This window comes from Pavona decussata, unplaced genomic scaffold (assembly GCF_977016875.1).
Source record: "Pavona decussata unplaced genomic scaffold, jaPavDecu1.1 SCAFFOLD_137, whole genome shotgun sequence".
Taxonomy (NCBI): Eukaryota; Metazoa; Cnidaria; class Anthozoa; order Scleractinia; family Agariciidae; genus Pavona; species Pavona decussata.
In genome coordinates, this window is record NW_028145550.1 from 3,262,222 (window position 1) to 3,279,420 (window position 17,199).

Below are 17,199 nucleotides of genomic sequence, written 5' to 3' on the forward strand. Positions count from 1 at the left end.
GTGGTGTGGGAATTCCGAGAGGGAATCGAAAGCTTGTATTTCAACATAAATTTTCGATCACAAGAACGAAACTTTTTTGTTTGATTTAATATGACAGGATTGAGAAACAATTTTTCTCTAACAATAATAATAATAATAATAATAATAATAGTAATAATAATAACAGTGATGATAATAATAATGATAATAATAATTAAATAATAATCTCTTTATTAACATATTCCAAGCAAAATGGTATTTGCAAGTTAAAAGTAGAAAAGAGAACTATTAAAACCTATTTACAATTAATTTCGATTAAAATAATAATAATAATAATATAATAATAATAATAATAATAATAATAATAATAATAATATCTGCCTTCAAAGCCCTATGGATAATAATAATAATAATATTACCTGCCTTCAAAGCCCTATGGATAGTCACCTGAAAGAATTCGATCTAATGGAGGGACAACAGAGAGGCGCCAGAGCTGGCTGTAGCGGTACGACAGACAATATATTGATAGACAGAATGGTGACTCTTGACTGTCACAGGGGTAAGGGAAACCTTAGCATGGCCTTGGTAGACGTTAGGAAAGCCTATGATTCGGTCGACCATACCTGGCTGGCTAAAGTTATGAGGATCCATCGCTTTCCTAAGTGGTTATGTGGAACGATTAGTCATCTTGCTGCTAGCTGGAATACCAAGATTGTTGCTGTCACGAAGCAGGGACCTGAGATCTCCCGTTCGATCCGGTTTCTCAAGGGGTTACCTCAAGGCGACGCCCTCTGTCCGCGCCTCTTTACCTTGTGCCTAAACCCAGTAGCCTAGTTACTAGGTGCCATCGAGAGATATAGTCTTTCAAAGCCTATAGGGACAAAGGTAACCCACCTGTTATATATAGACGATCTTAAGGCGTTCGCAACGACTGGGGCCAAGCTGAACAGAGTTTTGAGGTCTGCTAGCAACGCCATGCAGGATTTGGGCTTACATTGGAACCCTAAGAAATGCAATGTCTTTCACGTCAAGAGGGGCAACCAAGTGCAAGATGCGGTGGGGACGAAGGTGGACCAGTCATCAGCGGTTGAGAGTCTCAAGCCAGGGACCAGTTATAAGTTCTTAGGAGTTCAAGAAACAGTGACACAAGATGAAAAGCTGGCCCTTGAGTGAGCAGCCAAGGTGTATCTGAAAAGGCTATCGGTGATATGGTCTAGTCCTCTGTCAGATATTAACCGAGTAAGAGCCAGCAACCAGTACGCAATGCCAGTCCTAACCTATCTGATGTGGACTCAACACTGGCCAATCACAGAACTGCGAGTTATCGACAGAGAGGCTAGAAAGATCATCTGTGAAAACGGTGGGAAACATCCCTTAAGCTCGACGGCGATAATGTATTTGGCAAGAGAGAAAGGAGGGCGTGGCTTGCGCTCGGTTGAGCGCGAATACAAGTTGACTAAGATCAAGGCAGCAATAAGGCTCTGTCACAACATGGATCCCTCTATGGGGGCAGTGCAACAGTTCGAAGAGAGGGCGGTAGAGAAGGGACACTCTTCACTGATGAAGGAAGCGCATAAGTTTGCCGAGGAACTGGGCATGAGCCTGTCTTTGGAATACCCTCAACCGTCGTGCTGGTCCATGAGCGATCCTGAGACGGAGATTCAGGGGCCAAAGGTCAAAGAACATCTCAAGAAGGAAGATATGGAGAAGCTGAAAGAGAAGATCAAAGAGGAGAAGTGGCATGGACGGTTTTTACAGGCTAGGTGGTAGGATAGCGAGCTAAATCAGAGTGGATGTTTTGCTTGGCTGCGTGATTGGACCTGTGCTTATATCCATACCATCGCTGGGGTAATGGAGTTGTACGAGCAGCTTACGCCTACTAAGGTGTACACAGTCCACTAAACAGGTGTAGAACAGGGCGACGTCACGTGTAGACTGTGTGGGAAATCTCCTGAGACGTTTTCGTATGTGCTAGCGGGTTGCTCTGCTCTGGCCCAGTCTAAGTACCTAGAGAGATACAACGCAGCACTGAAAGTCCTCTTTTTCGAGATGACGAGGGATCTGAGGCTAATTGATTCAGTCCCTCCCTGGTACTCGTGTGCAATGCCCAAACCAGTCTATGAGTCATCTGAGGCATTAGCGTTTTGGGATGTTCCAGTTTATGCTGAACATACCATCGTCAAGGCTAACAGAGGGATGCTCGATTTGTGAACCACAAGAATAAGTAGGTGTGGGCTGTGTCCTGTCCGTGGATGAAGCATCGGGAAAAGAAATCCGAGGAGAAGACGGTCAAATACGGGCCACTGCGATTCGAGCTGAAGAAGCAGTACCCTGGCTATGACGTTAAACAATGTAACATCATCATTGACGTGCTTGGGGGATGATCAAGGGATGTAGACCTGGCAATGAGGAAGGTCTTTGGCAGCAGGGATTATGACGTATTGAGAAGGATGCAGAAGGCTACCATCTCGAGTTCTCTCAACATAGTGAGAACTTTCAAAGCTACCGTCAATTGACTTTCCTTTAGGGAATAGCGTAGAAGCTCCACATAGTTTTTGTGTCGGAGAACTTTATATTTTATGAGATTTTTACATTTTATTGCTATTTTTTTTTTAACTCGGGCAGATTTCTTTTTAATAGTTCCTTAACATCGCATAGGTTACGCTGCGCGCCCTATGTGGTTCTATTTTAGCATACATAAGTTTCTTAACTGCACATAATAATAATAATAATAATAATAATAATAACAATAATAATAATAATAATAATAATAATAATAATAATAATAATAATAATAATAATAATAATAATGATAATATTAATAAAAATGGTTTTTCCAGATGCAACCACCAGCGCGTTCAGGTCGGTTAAATCAACTTATCTAGATCAGTCAGGTTGGTAACGTAAAAAAAAGTTTGTTTCAAATGATGGAAAGTGTTACCCTAACTGATTATAAATTGGTTAGGACAAAGTGCAATAATTACTATCATAGGGGGCATCATCTCATTAAGCCACCCATGGTCCCTCGGCATACACCCGAATGTTGTCACGCCATCAGTATGCGTAACGCAACCTTATATCAACAACAAAACGAACGCCAGGGGGAAAAGCATAGGAATGAAGAAGAATTAACTAAACTTAACAACCATTATCCCCTGGATGGATTACTATAATTTACATATATAGATTACTTTAGACTTAAAAAATATAGTTATATCTACCTACAGAAAATGGTCGTATTAAATGCTTAAATATGGCTTATCCCAGATGAATTTAATACAACAACTTTGATTGATTGTTTTAACTAGTCCGTTTTTACAGTACTATACATGGTGGTTTGTGGCATTGCGAATTCGGGTCATTTTTCCTTACCATTTATTTTTTACAATTTCGATCCTACTGTGCAATTTTTCCCAGCATTGAAGACGCAATTTCGTTATTTCGTACATTTTTAACTCTGTATCGACCAAGATAAAGATTTAACAGGGATCTATCGACAATTTATCTGTAGGCAGTCTAATTTTAAAGTATCCCTTTGAGCTTTCAAGACGTTTATATCATTATGATTTGTGGAAAAAGATGAGTAAACATTCATTTACCTTTGAAGACTTTTAAACCACAACAAATAGATAAGCTTAAAAATCCAAATTAGCCGCATACTAACGCCGCTCAATTCACTTCCAAAAGGTATAAACACTTTTGCAGGAGCATGAGTGCCCTAAAACTATGTTCAGCTTATTCAAAATTTTATAATGACATTTAGGAATGATTAAAATTTCTTTACTGACCGAACGTATTCCTTTTTTAAATACTAACCTTTCTAATGATTTTAATCCAAATAGAAATACATTAGAATGTACTTGTTAATGATGATGTTCAATTTCTTTTATCTGGTATAATTCTTCAGTTACGGGAGAACACTGAGAGCTTCGTTAAGTTTTGAATTTAGATTTTCTTTGTCGTCAGAATAAATCCAAATCATGATAATCATATCTTCCAGTAATTTTCTGTGTCACTTTATATTAACAAAGCCTTTTTCGTGGTCACTAATAGTTGAGCATAAATTTTAAAAACGACAATTCCTTTTCCTGTATTATATAGAGACATTTTAAATAGCTCTACATTTGACTCTGCCATTGAGCACAATCCTGTTCCACAAAAGGAACAGTCTTCTTGAATAGCTCATTTTTTTTTTAACGTAAATCAATTAACTGTGATCGCTTTGCGCGCAATTCGTAGTTTGTGAGCTCGCCAGCGAACAAAATAGGCGCCCGGAACAAAGTGCAACATTATGGTGCTAATCGACCCTCGTTGTCCCCATAGAAAAATCTTCTTTTTGCCCCACTTCAAAACAATAGAGCACCATTCCGAGCCACTGGGATTACTTCTTATACTGAAACTTCCGAAAACAAAATGACTTTCTTGAGTAGGGGAGCACTTCTTGTTACTGTTTGGAGTCATTTGCCTAACTCTATTTCTGTGATTTCGGTGTTAACAACCTCGCATTGGTAAAGGCAGTTTTAGTATTTCGTTATTTTCTTTACCCGATTAATTGACTCAAGAAAGGTTTTACTCGGCAATATATAGGACAAAAAAGACTGCCTTTCTTCAGAAGTTTCACTTTAATTAGAACATCCCCTGAGATTTAACGTGTCAATGACTTGTGGACATAATTGAGCAAACAAACCATTTACCTTAGAGACTATTAACGCATAATTAGTAGATCGCCTTTCGAAACAAATTAGTTGTTTTACATTTTTGGCAATACACAAAAACACGTTTGCTTAGTTTAAGTTAGTCCCCATTCAAATTAACTTTTTTAACGTTTTTAGGCAACACAACTTAATATACTCTTATTTGCATGTCAAACGATGCTCATGTTATTGAATATGCTATCTATTTACCTGGAGGAAATTGACTTCTTTTTTCTGCGAAAACAACAGTGACATCCAATCTTTACTTCAAATATTCTTTCCTAAGCAAATTCCCATGTCTTTTATTTGGAATAAATCCGTACTTTGTAGATTGACGTATCGAAAAAGGCTTTGGGGAACACTACCATTATTCATGAACTATTTACCAAGCCAAACCTAAAAAACTGAAGGATGACTTAATTACTATGAGAAAAATCCTTTTCATGTAGATAAAGAGGATATGAATTCAGTCCATGGAAGACGATTCAGTTTACCAACATCACAAAGTTTCAAAATGAATCTGTTTGATGTATACAACAGCACAGTTTTAAATCTTGCATTAGTGTGATGTGATATTCACAATTTTTGTGTTCATACTCACAAAGTTGAGACGTTTTTCAGCTGCCTTTCTCTGCAAACAGTCACAATAATAACATTTGCACTATTCTTTTAATTTTCCCGATGAATTATAAACCAAGCTTTCATGTTCACTAACTATAGTTCTAAGTTTTTTTTTTTTCTGGACCACTCAGATAAGCTCTCGCCACCTCTCTCTTTCTCTGTGATTGATAAATGATTTCTCTCGATTGATGAATGAATAAAATTTCTCTACTGACATGACGTATTGGTTTATTAAATGATAACATTTCTAATAATTTCAATCCATATAAAAATACATTAGAATGTACTTGTTTTCGATGATGTTCAATTTCTTCATCTGGGATAATTCTTCCGTTACTTAAAGAAGACGAAGCGCTTCGTCAAGTTTTGAATTTAGAATTTCTTTGTCATCAAAATAAATCCAAGGTATGATAATCATATCTTCCAGTAGTTTTCTGTGTCACTTCATTTAAACAAAGCCTTTCAACGTAAACTTAAAAACGCCAATTCCTTCTCCTGTATTATATAGAGACACTTTAAATAGCTCTGCAATTGACTCTGCCATTGAATACAATCCTGTTCCACAAAGGGGACAGTCTTTTTAAATGGCTCTATTCAAAGCATCGAACAACACAACCTATATTTGAGTCGGTACGAGATATTCACAATTTCATAAAACTGAACTAATAAAATTCTAATTTTTTTCATCAGAATTTTATCAGCTGCCTATAGCCTAGAGCCTTTAAGTCTGTATTCAGACTAAAGGGAAATGAAATAATTCAAAACACAGATTTCTTAAGATCTCTTGTTTTGGACAAGAAGCTCCAGCAACTGGGACTATCACTCTCAAAATTACAAACCCGGTAAGTCGAGAAATTACGGCAATTTTCATTTTCCGTTTTTGCCGAATATTCTCAGGTTTTCGCTTCATTATTGTTAAGTAGGATTAGTTCTAGGGTCAAGAAGGCCGAGCGTTGATAGTTGCCTTCCAATTTTTGCAATCTAAATGAAGAATGTTTGAATGTTTGAAAGAAAATGTGATTTAACATTATGGCAATAAGATGTTTGAGATATTATATCTCAAATACATGGCACGCATTGAAAACACCTTATTGAGACGAGAAGGCCGACATCGTCAAATCCGGCAACGACAGTTTTCCTTTCTGCAAACAGAAAGAAATGGTTAGATGATCTATATCTGAAACAGAAAATCATATTAGTTAAGGATTTTGATTAGACACGCGGTTATAGCGCGGCCGGGTGATCACGCTTCACATTACATGAACAGGATCGCCTAAGAATAAGCAAATCATTTTGTTTGAGCGCGATTCCACAAGACAGAAAATAAGGTGGAATTGATTAAACAGACGGCCAAATCGCCATTTTGCTGTATGGCGTCTAGTTACACTTCATATGTATATAGTTAATTTTGAATGGTCCCGCAATCGTTTCTCTAAGGGTAAATGTGACCGTGGTGGCATTGGATACACTAGCTAACGCATAACCTCACAAGTAGCAAGGTGCAGCATGAAGATCCATAATCAAATTTTTCTGTTTGGTTTGTAGCCCATTCTTGAAACTTTCAGCTCGATTTCGGCTCATCGTGATTCGCTTATACCTCTATAAAAAACATGCATGCGGATTGAGGTATTGCAGCGCGGTTACGGGTAATTTTTTTTTTAGTTCGCTTATTTTAGACCTTATTGTGTGTTATTTACCTGTATGTCATTGTAAACGTGATGCTTGTATTTTATCGAGTTTTTCTTTAGTATAACCCAGAATGAGAAAAAGGATTTTTTCCCAAATTGCCTGCCCGATTTGGCAAACATTTGCGAGTAAAAAGGCCAACGTTTCATTTTAGACTGAATAAACAAGCCATTTAGTTAGCGTATAATATATCAATGAGCTTAAGAAGCAAAGTTAGCCCTGTAAATTCCCTTGCAAAACGGATAAACAATTCTGGCCATTTTTCAGGTGAAAGAAACCTCTAGCTTGAGCTTGTATCAATCCATTTGCCTGTTGGGATGATTCTTATAACTCAATTGACTCCACAAACCTTCTTAAAGGGGCCGTTTTAATGATCAATATAATATACGGTTTCATGGACGATGCCAGATTCATTGATCTGCTATAGGTCTCCTTCAAGAAAACGTTTAGTCTTTTTCGTTAGAATAAATCCTCGAAATGATATTCGCATTACATTGTTGCCGTAAGACTTGGCATGACTCAGATTCTCAGAAACAATGTTCGAGCTAGATCGAGGTGACTATTAGTTACCTTGGTGAGAGTAAATTGAAAAAATAATAATAAATTGCTTTTTCTGTACAGAGAAACTTTAAATAGGCATGGGCGACTCTGTCATTGGGAACAAGCTAGTTTTGCAAGTGGAGAACGATTATTTTTAAGCATAGAACAGTACAAGCTATCTTTGACTTGGTACGTGACATTCAAAACTTCTCGAAACTGAACTTATAAAATTCTCCTTTTCATCAGGATATAGATGAATAATGAAATAATTCAAAACATTGAATTTTTTAATTTGAGATTTTCAGAGTTTTGGACAAGAACCTTCAGTTTTTTTGTTTCTTAGTTATGCGTTTTGTTCAAAGACATAGCGCTAGTGTGAGAAAAGCCGAATGATTCTAATTGTGGGTGGCCAGGCAATCATTTTTTAAACGTGAGGCAATCAACAGTGATCGCTTTGCGTGCAATTTGTCGGTTGTTATCGCGCCAGCAACCAAATTAGGCGCTTGGAACAAAGTGCAACATTATGGTGCATAATCGAGCCTCGTTGTTTTACAAACAAATATCTTCTTCTTGCCCCACTCCAAAACGGCAATAGAGCACCATTTTGGGCACTGGGATTACTTCTTGTATTGAAACTTCCGAGAACAAGATGACTTTCTAGAGTAGGGGAGCACGTGTTGTTACTGTTTGGGGTTATTTTTCTAACGGTATTTCTGTTATTTCGATCTTACTAACCTCGCATTTGTAAAAGCGGTTTTAGGATTTCGTTATTTTCTTTACCCGGTTAATTGACCTAAAAAGACTTTATTCGATAACTTTTAGGACAAAAACGACTACCTTTTTTCAGCAGTTTAACTTACATTAGAGCATCCCCAGAGATTTAACGTGTCAATGACTTGTGGACATAAATGAGCAAACAAACCAATTACCTTAGAGACTATTAACGCATAATTAGTAGATCGGCTTTCGAAAATAAAATAATTGTTTCACCTATTTGGCAATACGCAAAAACACGTTTGCTTAGTTTAAGTTAAACCCTCTTCAAAGTTAACTTTTGGAACGTTTTAAGGCAACGCAACTTAACATACTCTTATTTCTAGTCAAACGTTGCTCATGTTATTAAATCTGCTATCATTTTACTTCGAGGAAATTGACTTCTTTTTTTTTTTTTTACAAAAATGACAGTGACATCCAACCTTTACTTCAAATATTCTTTCCTAAGCAAATTCCCATTTCTTTTATTGGGAATAAATCCGTAATTTGTAGTATGACGTATCGATAAAGGCTTTGGGAAATACTACCATTATTCACTATTTACCCAGCCAAGCCTTAAAAACTGAAGGATGATATCTTAATTAATGATAAAATTCCTTTTCATGTAGGTAAAGAGAGTCTGAATTCAGTCCATGGAACACGATTAAGTTAACCAACATCTCAAACTTTTGGAATGAACCTGTTTGGTACATATAACAGCACAGTTTTTCTTGCAGTAGTGTGATGTGATATTTAAAATTTTTGTGTTCATATTCATAAAGGTGAAAATATTTTCAGCTGCCTTACTCTGCAAACAGTCACAATAATAACATTTGCACTATTTTGTTAATTTTCCCTATGAATGTATAAACCAAGGTTTTGTGTTCACTAACTATAGTTCTATTTCGTTTTTTTCTGGCCCGCCTAGATAAGCTCTTGCTACCGGCAAGTCAGTCTCCCTTTTTTGCTAAATTTTTGAAATTATAAATAAACTTGATCGTTTACTTGAACTTGATGGTGAATGTATGAATATTAATGACGGATTTCTTGAGATTTATAAAACGAGGAAATTGAATTAAGCCTAGGATCAATTCAATATGGCACAGTTTATTTCTACAAGTGGAAAATCTAATGTCCGACTTAAGCTGTTCGTTTCCTACAACGACACACTTCTATTTATTTTTACAGCAATACCTTACTAGAAAATTCTAATTTGTTGAGAATTTTGTCAGTTGCCTTACTCTGCAAACAGTCGCAATAATAACATTTGCACTATCCTATTTATTTTCCCAATGAAGTTTAAACAATGTTTCGTGGTCACTAAAATAGTTCTTTTTACTCATGAATGTATGAATTTTAATGATGAATTGCTTTAAATTTATATTAAGAGGAAGAGTTGGAATTATGCCTAGGATCAAGTTTCCGTAAGCCACAATTCAGTTCTAAAAGTGGACATTCTGATATACCAGCTGCTCGTTTCCTAGAACGGCATACTAAATTTCTGCAATACTTAGTTATATGTAGAATTTAGAAAACTCTAACTTGTCGCAAAGTTTTTCAGCTGTGTTAATCTGTAAACAGTCACTGATTTTGTATTCAAATAATGATGCATAATGATGTTCTCTAACATAAGACTTCAGATAAGACCTACTCATTCTCAACTAGAAGCCCCATCGGTGAGGATTACCACTCTCGGAAAACCAAGTCTGGTAAGTTGGGAAATTTAGAGTGAATTGATATCACCGCTGAAAATTATTGAAGTGTTTCTAAAATGCTAAGCGTTGCCTTCATTTTTATATTTTTGTTCTTGTTTCGTTTGTTTGTTTTTGCGGCTAAAGTACAATTTCTGAGTCGGAAAAAGGGCGAACGGAATGTTTTAGTATTGGGTTACAACTCCATTTAATTTTTTTCCTGAGTTTGGTCCTTTTTAGCACCTTAACGAATTACTGGAATTCTAATTTGGCAACGAAATTCTCATCCTCAAATCGTTAGTTGTTCAATTAGTCGTTACAGAATTTTTTGTGCAGCCAGTGCCACTGGGAAAACGAAAAACTGTAAGGCGATTGCAATCAGAAATACCCACGTCCTAAGGACGACTTAGCACAACCGTGCATCGGTTGCGAAATCAAGCGTAGTTTTAGATCATTTTCCTTCCAAAATCTCCTACCGTGCTTAATTGAAAGATTGTTCTTTCAGAGTATTGCACCAATTCAACCTAATTCCCGTTAGGTTGAGGGTAAATAGTTTGAATTGGAGCTGCGTATTACTATTTTCCTAGTTTTAAAGTTTTATACCAATGACGAAATCCGTCATCCATGGGCAACGGGCTGAAAAGTGGGGTTAAAAAAAAGACGGGAACATAGGCGCTGGCTGTATCAGCGGTTTTTGGTCATTTTTCTTATGGTATTTTGTTAACTTTGATCTTTTTGAACTCACCTTTGTACATGTGCCTTCGGTATTTCGCCAAAAATTAGTTTTTGCAGGGTTTATTTGGTAAAATTTACTGAAGTGAAAAAAATGGTCGATTTTTTCAGAAGTTCCTTTAAAATATTTTTCGATGTGTAAGAACGTGGTTACCAGTTTATGTCGACTTGTTAAACACAATTGAATGACCAAACTGAAAACGGTCGCTTTTTTCAGAAGTTTCGTTTAAGATATCTCTTGAGGTTTTAGAAGGTGGCCAATACTTTATGCCCATGCCACATGCAAACACAGTTAAGCGAACAAGCAGTTAACTTTTTGACAGAACAATTTTAAGGCACCAATTTAAAAACAAAACAGTCATTTTAACTGATTCAAAAAACGTTCAAAATAGTACTGCTTTGCATTCAGCGGAAGAGCAAAATGTTACGGTCATGACAGTCATGTTAGTTTCATGATTCCGCCATGAAAACAAACGTTTTGAATAGTTAAAACAACAGAATGTAACGCACTTTTTTCGGATGATGCTAATGTAATTGTATCTGCCATTTTATCATTTTTAAGAGATCGAAAGATTTCCTACGGATTTTTTTGGTTTTTTTCTTGTTTTACGTTGTTTTTGTTTTTTATCAACATCAAGCCATAATGTCAATGAATTGAGATTTCTTCTCTTCTTCTCCTCAAGGGGGCAGTGCATATTCACTGGGAGAAACCCTCCCTAAATCAACAATTGTTTCATGTAAATGTTAATCTTTCTTTGTAATTAGCTGCTGTATCATACCATTGTTATTCTAGTTTTCCGCTAAATATTGTTCATCAATGTAATTCCATCCGTAAACTGACGATGGCACAGGAGTTGCCGAAACATGTCTTCAAATTTAAAAGTCTTGATCTCTTCATTAGAAATAGTTCTTAGAATAATTTTTTTATTGTTCTAATAATTTTTACAGCTCACTATTCCATTGCTCCATTTCAGGGTACAAAACTGAGGAACAAGATTTCCTTTTTTTGTGCAGAGAGAGTTTAACTTTAGCTTAGGGCCTTCATTTAGTTCTTCTGTTGGAGGATATTTCCCACTCAAACTTTTGCGGCAATGCATTCAACAGCACCCTTTATCATTTATCAATTTTTCGGTATTCACAATTTCTAAAATTTTAATTTCTGTAGAATTTTTTCAGCTGCCTCAATCTGTCAAAAGTCAACATAATAAAGATACATAGTAAAGAAACTTAGCACAAAGATATATTTAGATTCGTTCATGTTGATCAGAAACTCTAACCGAAAGGACTGTCACTCTTAAAAAAGTCTGCGTGAAGCTTTTTTGTTTCGCAAAAACGTATCGGAAAGTTTATAGGCGTTTTCCACTGTTGCAATTTACAATTATTCCGTCATGAAATAAAGAAGTGACCTTAAAGGGGCAGTATCATGGGAGATATCATGATTTTGGGCAAAAATTCACTAAATTTTAACTTTGAACACTGTGTTAATTAATTTCTACTTTGACGAAAAGTTGAACCAAAATATAGTACAACCGATTTTTAATGCGTTACGACAGCGAAAATTGAAAACGTCGGCCCGACGTTTTCAAATTTGAATTCATTTTTAGTTTAATCTGCCGGCGAAAATATCCGTGGATAGTTTCTTTGCATTCTGATAGACTTTTAATGGAATTTTAGTCATTATATCTTGGCTGCTATCAACCGAAGAGCGTCTTTTCGATTTTCAATGTGTTAATAAAAATAGCGTGATACCGTCCCTTTAACTTTTGAATACTTAGTTGAAACTGTAAAGAGCATTACATTTAGTACTTTTGTTGTTGCTGTTTTTGTATTCATCTTTATATGATAAGTTTTTCCTTCAGCTCGTACAAGCAGCAAGTTGATTTTAGTTGTATTTAGTTAAACGGGAAATTCCGCTATAAAAGTGGCCTTGCTTGGCCATTCTCACCGTTAGTTATCAGATAACCACCAGAGCGTTAACAAGTGACAAACGACATACCTCCTTTTCTTCAACCGTTACTAATAAAATTGGCTTAGTTTTCGGCATAAACCCTGTTAACTAGATTAGAAACTAATGTTTTAAATTGCTGTGGTAATATCATGAGATTTTGAGGCATATTTTTGAAACAACAACTTGTCACGACTGAACGGTGTCGTAATTTGCATTTCACGCCCACAAAGGTGTAAAAGGAAGGAGGGGCTTTCCTTTTTATAGCGAAACTTCTTCCTTGAGCGGGTGCCTCTACAGTTTTCTGATATTCTATTACTTTTCTCATCATCATGCAAGCCTAACAAATTATTTTTGCATCACTTAAGTGCAGTTCTTTTTTTTTCTCAACAGAATCAGAAATGGCAACCAAGGAAACGGTGTTCATTCTTTGCCTCGTTTTGTTGCCTCTGATAATGGAGGCTAAGCAGCCCAAAGAGCCAACGAAAGACAAAAAGTCCCTCGTCGAACTCTTTGCTGATCCACCTGCTAATTGCTATTGCTCTTGTAAGTTAAGAGAGAAATTACTCATGACAATAGAATTTGTTTTTGTTTTATATATTTTCATCATTCATCTAATTATTCAATACTGCATTACATAGCATTTTATATAATGATTCTTACTGAGGCTCTTCATCTTTCATAGCAAAATGCCCAAGAGCTTAAAACAATTACCAAATATTTTTACAGCTCTACACTGCCGACGAGCTCTTACTTTAATAACAATTCCAAAGACGACAGGGAAAGACAAAAAGAGGGACTAGACCTAAGAGAGGAAGAACATTTTCCTTATTTCATGACGATAGAAATGTTTTCATGGGCAGATTGTTGATCCATCCAATTAGGCATCCATCCAATTAATGCATCCAATTAAGTTCAACAGATTTCGTTCATCATTTGCCAATGGTTAGTTCACAGTAAGAACAAAGGCTACTTGAATTCCACTTCAAAATTACGAAGATTATCTGTGAGGAAGTTAAGAGAATTGCTTCTCTCACTTGTTTGCAAAAAAAACCTTAAGCGTGGAAAATTTTTCCTCAAAAGCTTTTCCGTGTTTAGATTGAACTATGCAGTCATCTCCGTAGACAAACAGAGTAATCACTGCACTATCAATTCCTCAGCGGATCTGTTTTAACCTCAAAAGACCAAATAACCGTAGGGATTTAGGGGGTCATCAAGGCCTTCTAGGGCAGTTTTGTTCACAATTTGGGCCATTTTGATTATTAGTGCATAGGTGCATATCAACCGTTGCGAGTTGCTCTTTTTCGTATAATTTTAACACGATAGGGATCGTGAGACATGCTAAGCCAACCATTGGTTTTTAGATTATGATTCTATTTTCCATTTTACCTTTTCAGGTTGTCCAGATGGCTGGGTCAGACATGAAAGACACTGTTATTTGGTCGAAAAACCCCCGACGTATCCAAGTATGCAAAGTGCACGAGATCGATGCAAGGAACTGGAAGCAAGTCTTCCCACCATCAGGTCAGCCGAAGAAAACCAGTTTATTTACGACCAGATAAGGAATGTGCCAGGAATATCAAAATGGGGTGTATGGATCGACGCCTACCGACAGGCTGATGGGAAGTTCGCCTGGGGAGACGACACACCATTAGATGGGCATTATACCAACTGGTACGGCGGTGAACCCAACGACGTTGGTGGCAACGAGGATTGTGTCCAAATGTATGCAAAAGAGGGCAACCTTAACTTCGAGTCATATTGGAATGACCTACGCTGCGACTATTTCATGCCTGATGCTGCTATTATGTGCCAGAAGGAAATTTGATGTGTCTCAGTGCTAAAGCTGTCAGTCTGACTCGCATATAGAACTGTAGTCAGTTGAAAATAAGTGACGATGTAAAAGAAACAGATTGGTGTTTCACTACTACACCAATTAATCAAGTCAAGATAATTGTAAGAGCTAACATTCGCTCAATACATTGTCTACTTTAATTCAGTTATTAGTTGGGGTAAATGCAGAGTCAGCTGAAAAATAAAGGTGGTGTTGGCATTATTTAATAGTGCAATATTTTTGTTTGTGTTATATGCGGCCTGATTAAAAAGGATAAAACTAGTTTGACAGTGAGAAGCCACGGCTTTCCCTTAGTTCACTTCTGAAGAGTTTAGTTGGGGACACACTGCAAATTTTAAAAAAAAACTATTTCAGCTCTAAAGTGCCAATTTGCGACTGTGGTCATTTTGGTCACAATTTGGGGATAAATGGTGTTATCAAATAAAATTACAACCCCCTCTGGGACTTATTTTCGCCAATGGGTGTATTTCGGACCTTACAATTAGAACAGACTATAATGTCTTTATTTAAGAGAGTAACATTGGCCCTCAAAAAAAGTGTTTTAGCCTCTCGGGGACATTTTTTCGTTCGTCGAGGTGTATTTCAGTCTTAGGGATTAGGTTCTTTCGGCAAGGAATTTTGGAGAGCCAAATTAGCTCTAAAAGGAGCACTCAACTAGAAATACGTGACTCGCAAACCTCGCGAAGCTAGAGCTGGGTGAAAAGCCCTTTTTACTCTTCTTTTATGGGCAAATGAGGAGATTAAAAGGGTTCTGAACATGGCAACTATTTTGATGAGCATGGTGTTTTCGTAGTTCCACAGGTTGGTTTGCGGCTGAAATCTATTTCTGACACTATAAAATGTACAATGGGTGTGCAGCGCTGTCGTGTTCGATGAATTTATTTCCCACGGAAAATTATTTTACCGCGGCCACAAAACGTGTAATTTCTTTAATGCAATCTTTCACAAAAAAGATTTCTGAAAGAAAGGGAAAAGATTCTGAAGAGATATCTCTATCCAGTAAATATTAATGAACATTGCAGTTGAAATTTGATCTGGAAATGAAAGCAAAACCTTCCCGACGTATGCAAATTTTGCTCCAACAAAGTGCGCCTGACGCCAGTCTGTCTTGCAGACTAAACAAGTGTGACATTTGGCAATTATTAACGGCGCCAACGCATCTTAAATCTCAACCAAAACCCGGTCTTTAAGCGCTCAAGACTAGCCTTCCACAAAAAAATCGGCTTAATCGGGGCAAGACAGCGTTTTAAATTGATTTTCCGTCTTAATTATAAATTCAAGACGTAATGAGAATCACGCCGAACGAACATCTGGAAATTTTTTATGACATTGAGTCCGGAAATCCGTCCCAAAATCGCACTTCTTGACTAATCGATCACTAGCCTAACAACGCTACAGTTATAACGGCGAAAAAGAATAGCTTTTCAAACTCACGCTTCTTGAAGAGAAAATCCTTGCCCATTCTTGCTAGTGTTTTCCATATCAACTTAAGTCCCGGATGTTGAAATCAACATTTGAAAAGGGAAGGGTTAGCGCCCTTTTCTACCACAAAAATATACTAAGTCTTTGGCTGGGTCAAGAATTCACGGAAATTTCACGTTGTCCAAATAGAAATCATCCCTAAGACCTACTTTTTAAAGCTAAAGACTGTTACCTCCTCAAGCAAAGCACACAACATGACATCCTTTATAGTTCACGCCCGAGTAACTGAAAGTTACCCGTTTAGCTCAAAAAGAGAACTAAAAAAGGGAGCATATTAGACGAGGCAGGACGCTGCACTCGTAAGACTTCTTCCCTCACTAGACTTAATGATGTCCGCAGGAAAACTTTGCTTTAGGAAGCCAAACGAAACGCTAGCTCTAATGACTTAGTTCTGATCTCAGAGCGCGCGCCCAATTTAAAGCCAAATCGTTGTGCGGTTAAAAGACGTTTGAGAGAGAGAGAGTGGGGCTAGTTTAGCAAATCAGGAAGGGAAGGGGGGGGGGGGGGTAGGAGAAAAATATTTTGGTTTTATGAATATTTGCTAATGACCATTGTAATCTTTTAACTTACTGATGTAAAATTCAATAGGTAACGCTAAAATAAATAAATAAATATCTTAAGAAAAGTTAACAAAAACATCAATTTCTGTAGTCACCTTCTGGAAAATCAGCTCAGATATATACTTATATAAAAAAATATAAAATATATAAAATAGATGAAAAGTCATAGCTGGTCTATTATTATTATTATTATTATTATTATTATTATTATTATCATTATATTATTATCAATAAAGATTTGGTAATGCAGAGACATGCAAAAGTTAACGATAAAAACCGACGTTTCGGTGTCTTCATGACGCCATTGTCAAGGAAAAATGAAAAAAAGAAATTACAGAATCTGTGGCAAGGTGTAACAATAAATTAGCATATAGTGTTTAAGGCTAATTAAGTAAATACTTTTGCGCGAATAGAGTCGTTTTGCACGTTCAGAGTGGGTTTTTAGCCACAGATCGTCAACCAACAACGCGTCGTTTATCATTTTCAATGTGACCTGTGTGATGCGGGTTATGTAGGCTATACGCGCGGACACTTACACACACGTGTGGATGGACATAAACAGAAAGCATCTTCAGTGTATAAACACTACCACGAACAGCATGGCGAAGTCCCAAAAGACCTACTGAGGCGTTTTAGCATTCTGAAAAAGTGTAGAAATAAG

The 17,199-nt window shown here is 36.8% G+C and overlaps 1 protein-coding gene and 1 pseudogene across 1 annotated transcript; both read left to right on the plus strand.

Moving 5' to 3' along the window:
* The first annotated feature begins 408 nt into the window (after positions 1–408).
* On the plus strand, positions 409–2,585 carry LOC146467364 (uncharacterized; annotated as a pseudogene).
* Positions 2,586–9,913: 7,328 nt separating this feature from the next.
* On the plus strand, positions 9,914–14,697 carry LOC146467365 (lactose-binding lectin l-2-like). The gene is made up of 3 exons (XM_085126153.1): positions 9,914–9,982; positions 13,035–13,187; positions 14,039–14,697. Exons 2-3 carry the CDS (start codon positions 13,043–13,045, stop codon positions 14,467–14,469), a joined length of 576 nt encoding a protein of 191 aa, XP_084982279.1. The 5' UTR covers positions 9,914–9,982; positions 13,035–13,042; the 3' UTR covers positions 14,470–14,697.
* Positions 14,698–17,199: the final 2,502 nt, after the last annotated feature.

What these genes read in the sequence shown, in the direction of transcription:
- LOC146467365 (XM_085126153.1), top strand. Translation starts at nt 13,043, where the DNA reads ATGGCAACCAAGGAAACGGTGTTCATTCTTTGCCTCGTTTTGTTGCCT. An exon ending in TGCTAATTGCTATTGCTCTT is followed by an intron (nt 13,188 to 14,038) that starts GTAAGTTAAGAG and finishes TTACCTTTTCAG; the next exon opens with GTTGTCCAGATGGCTGGGTC.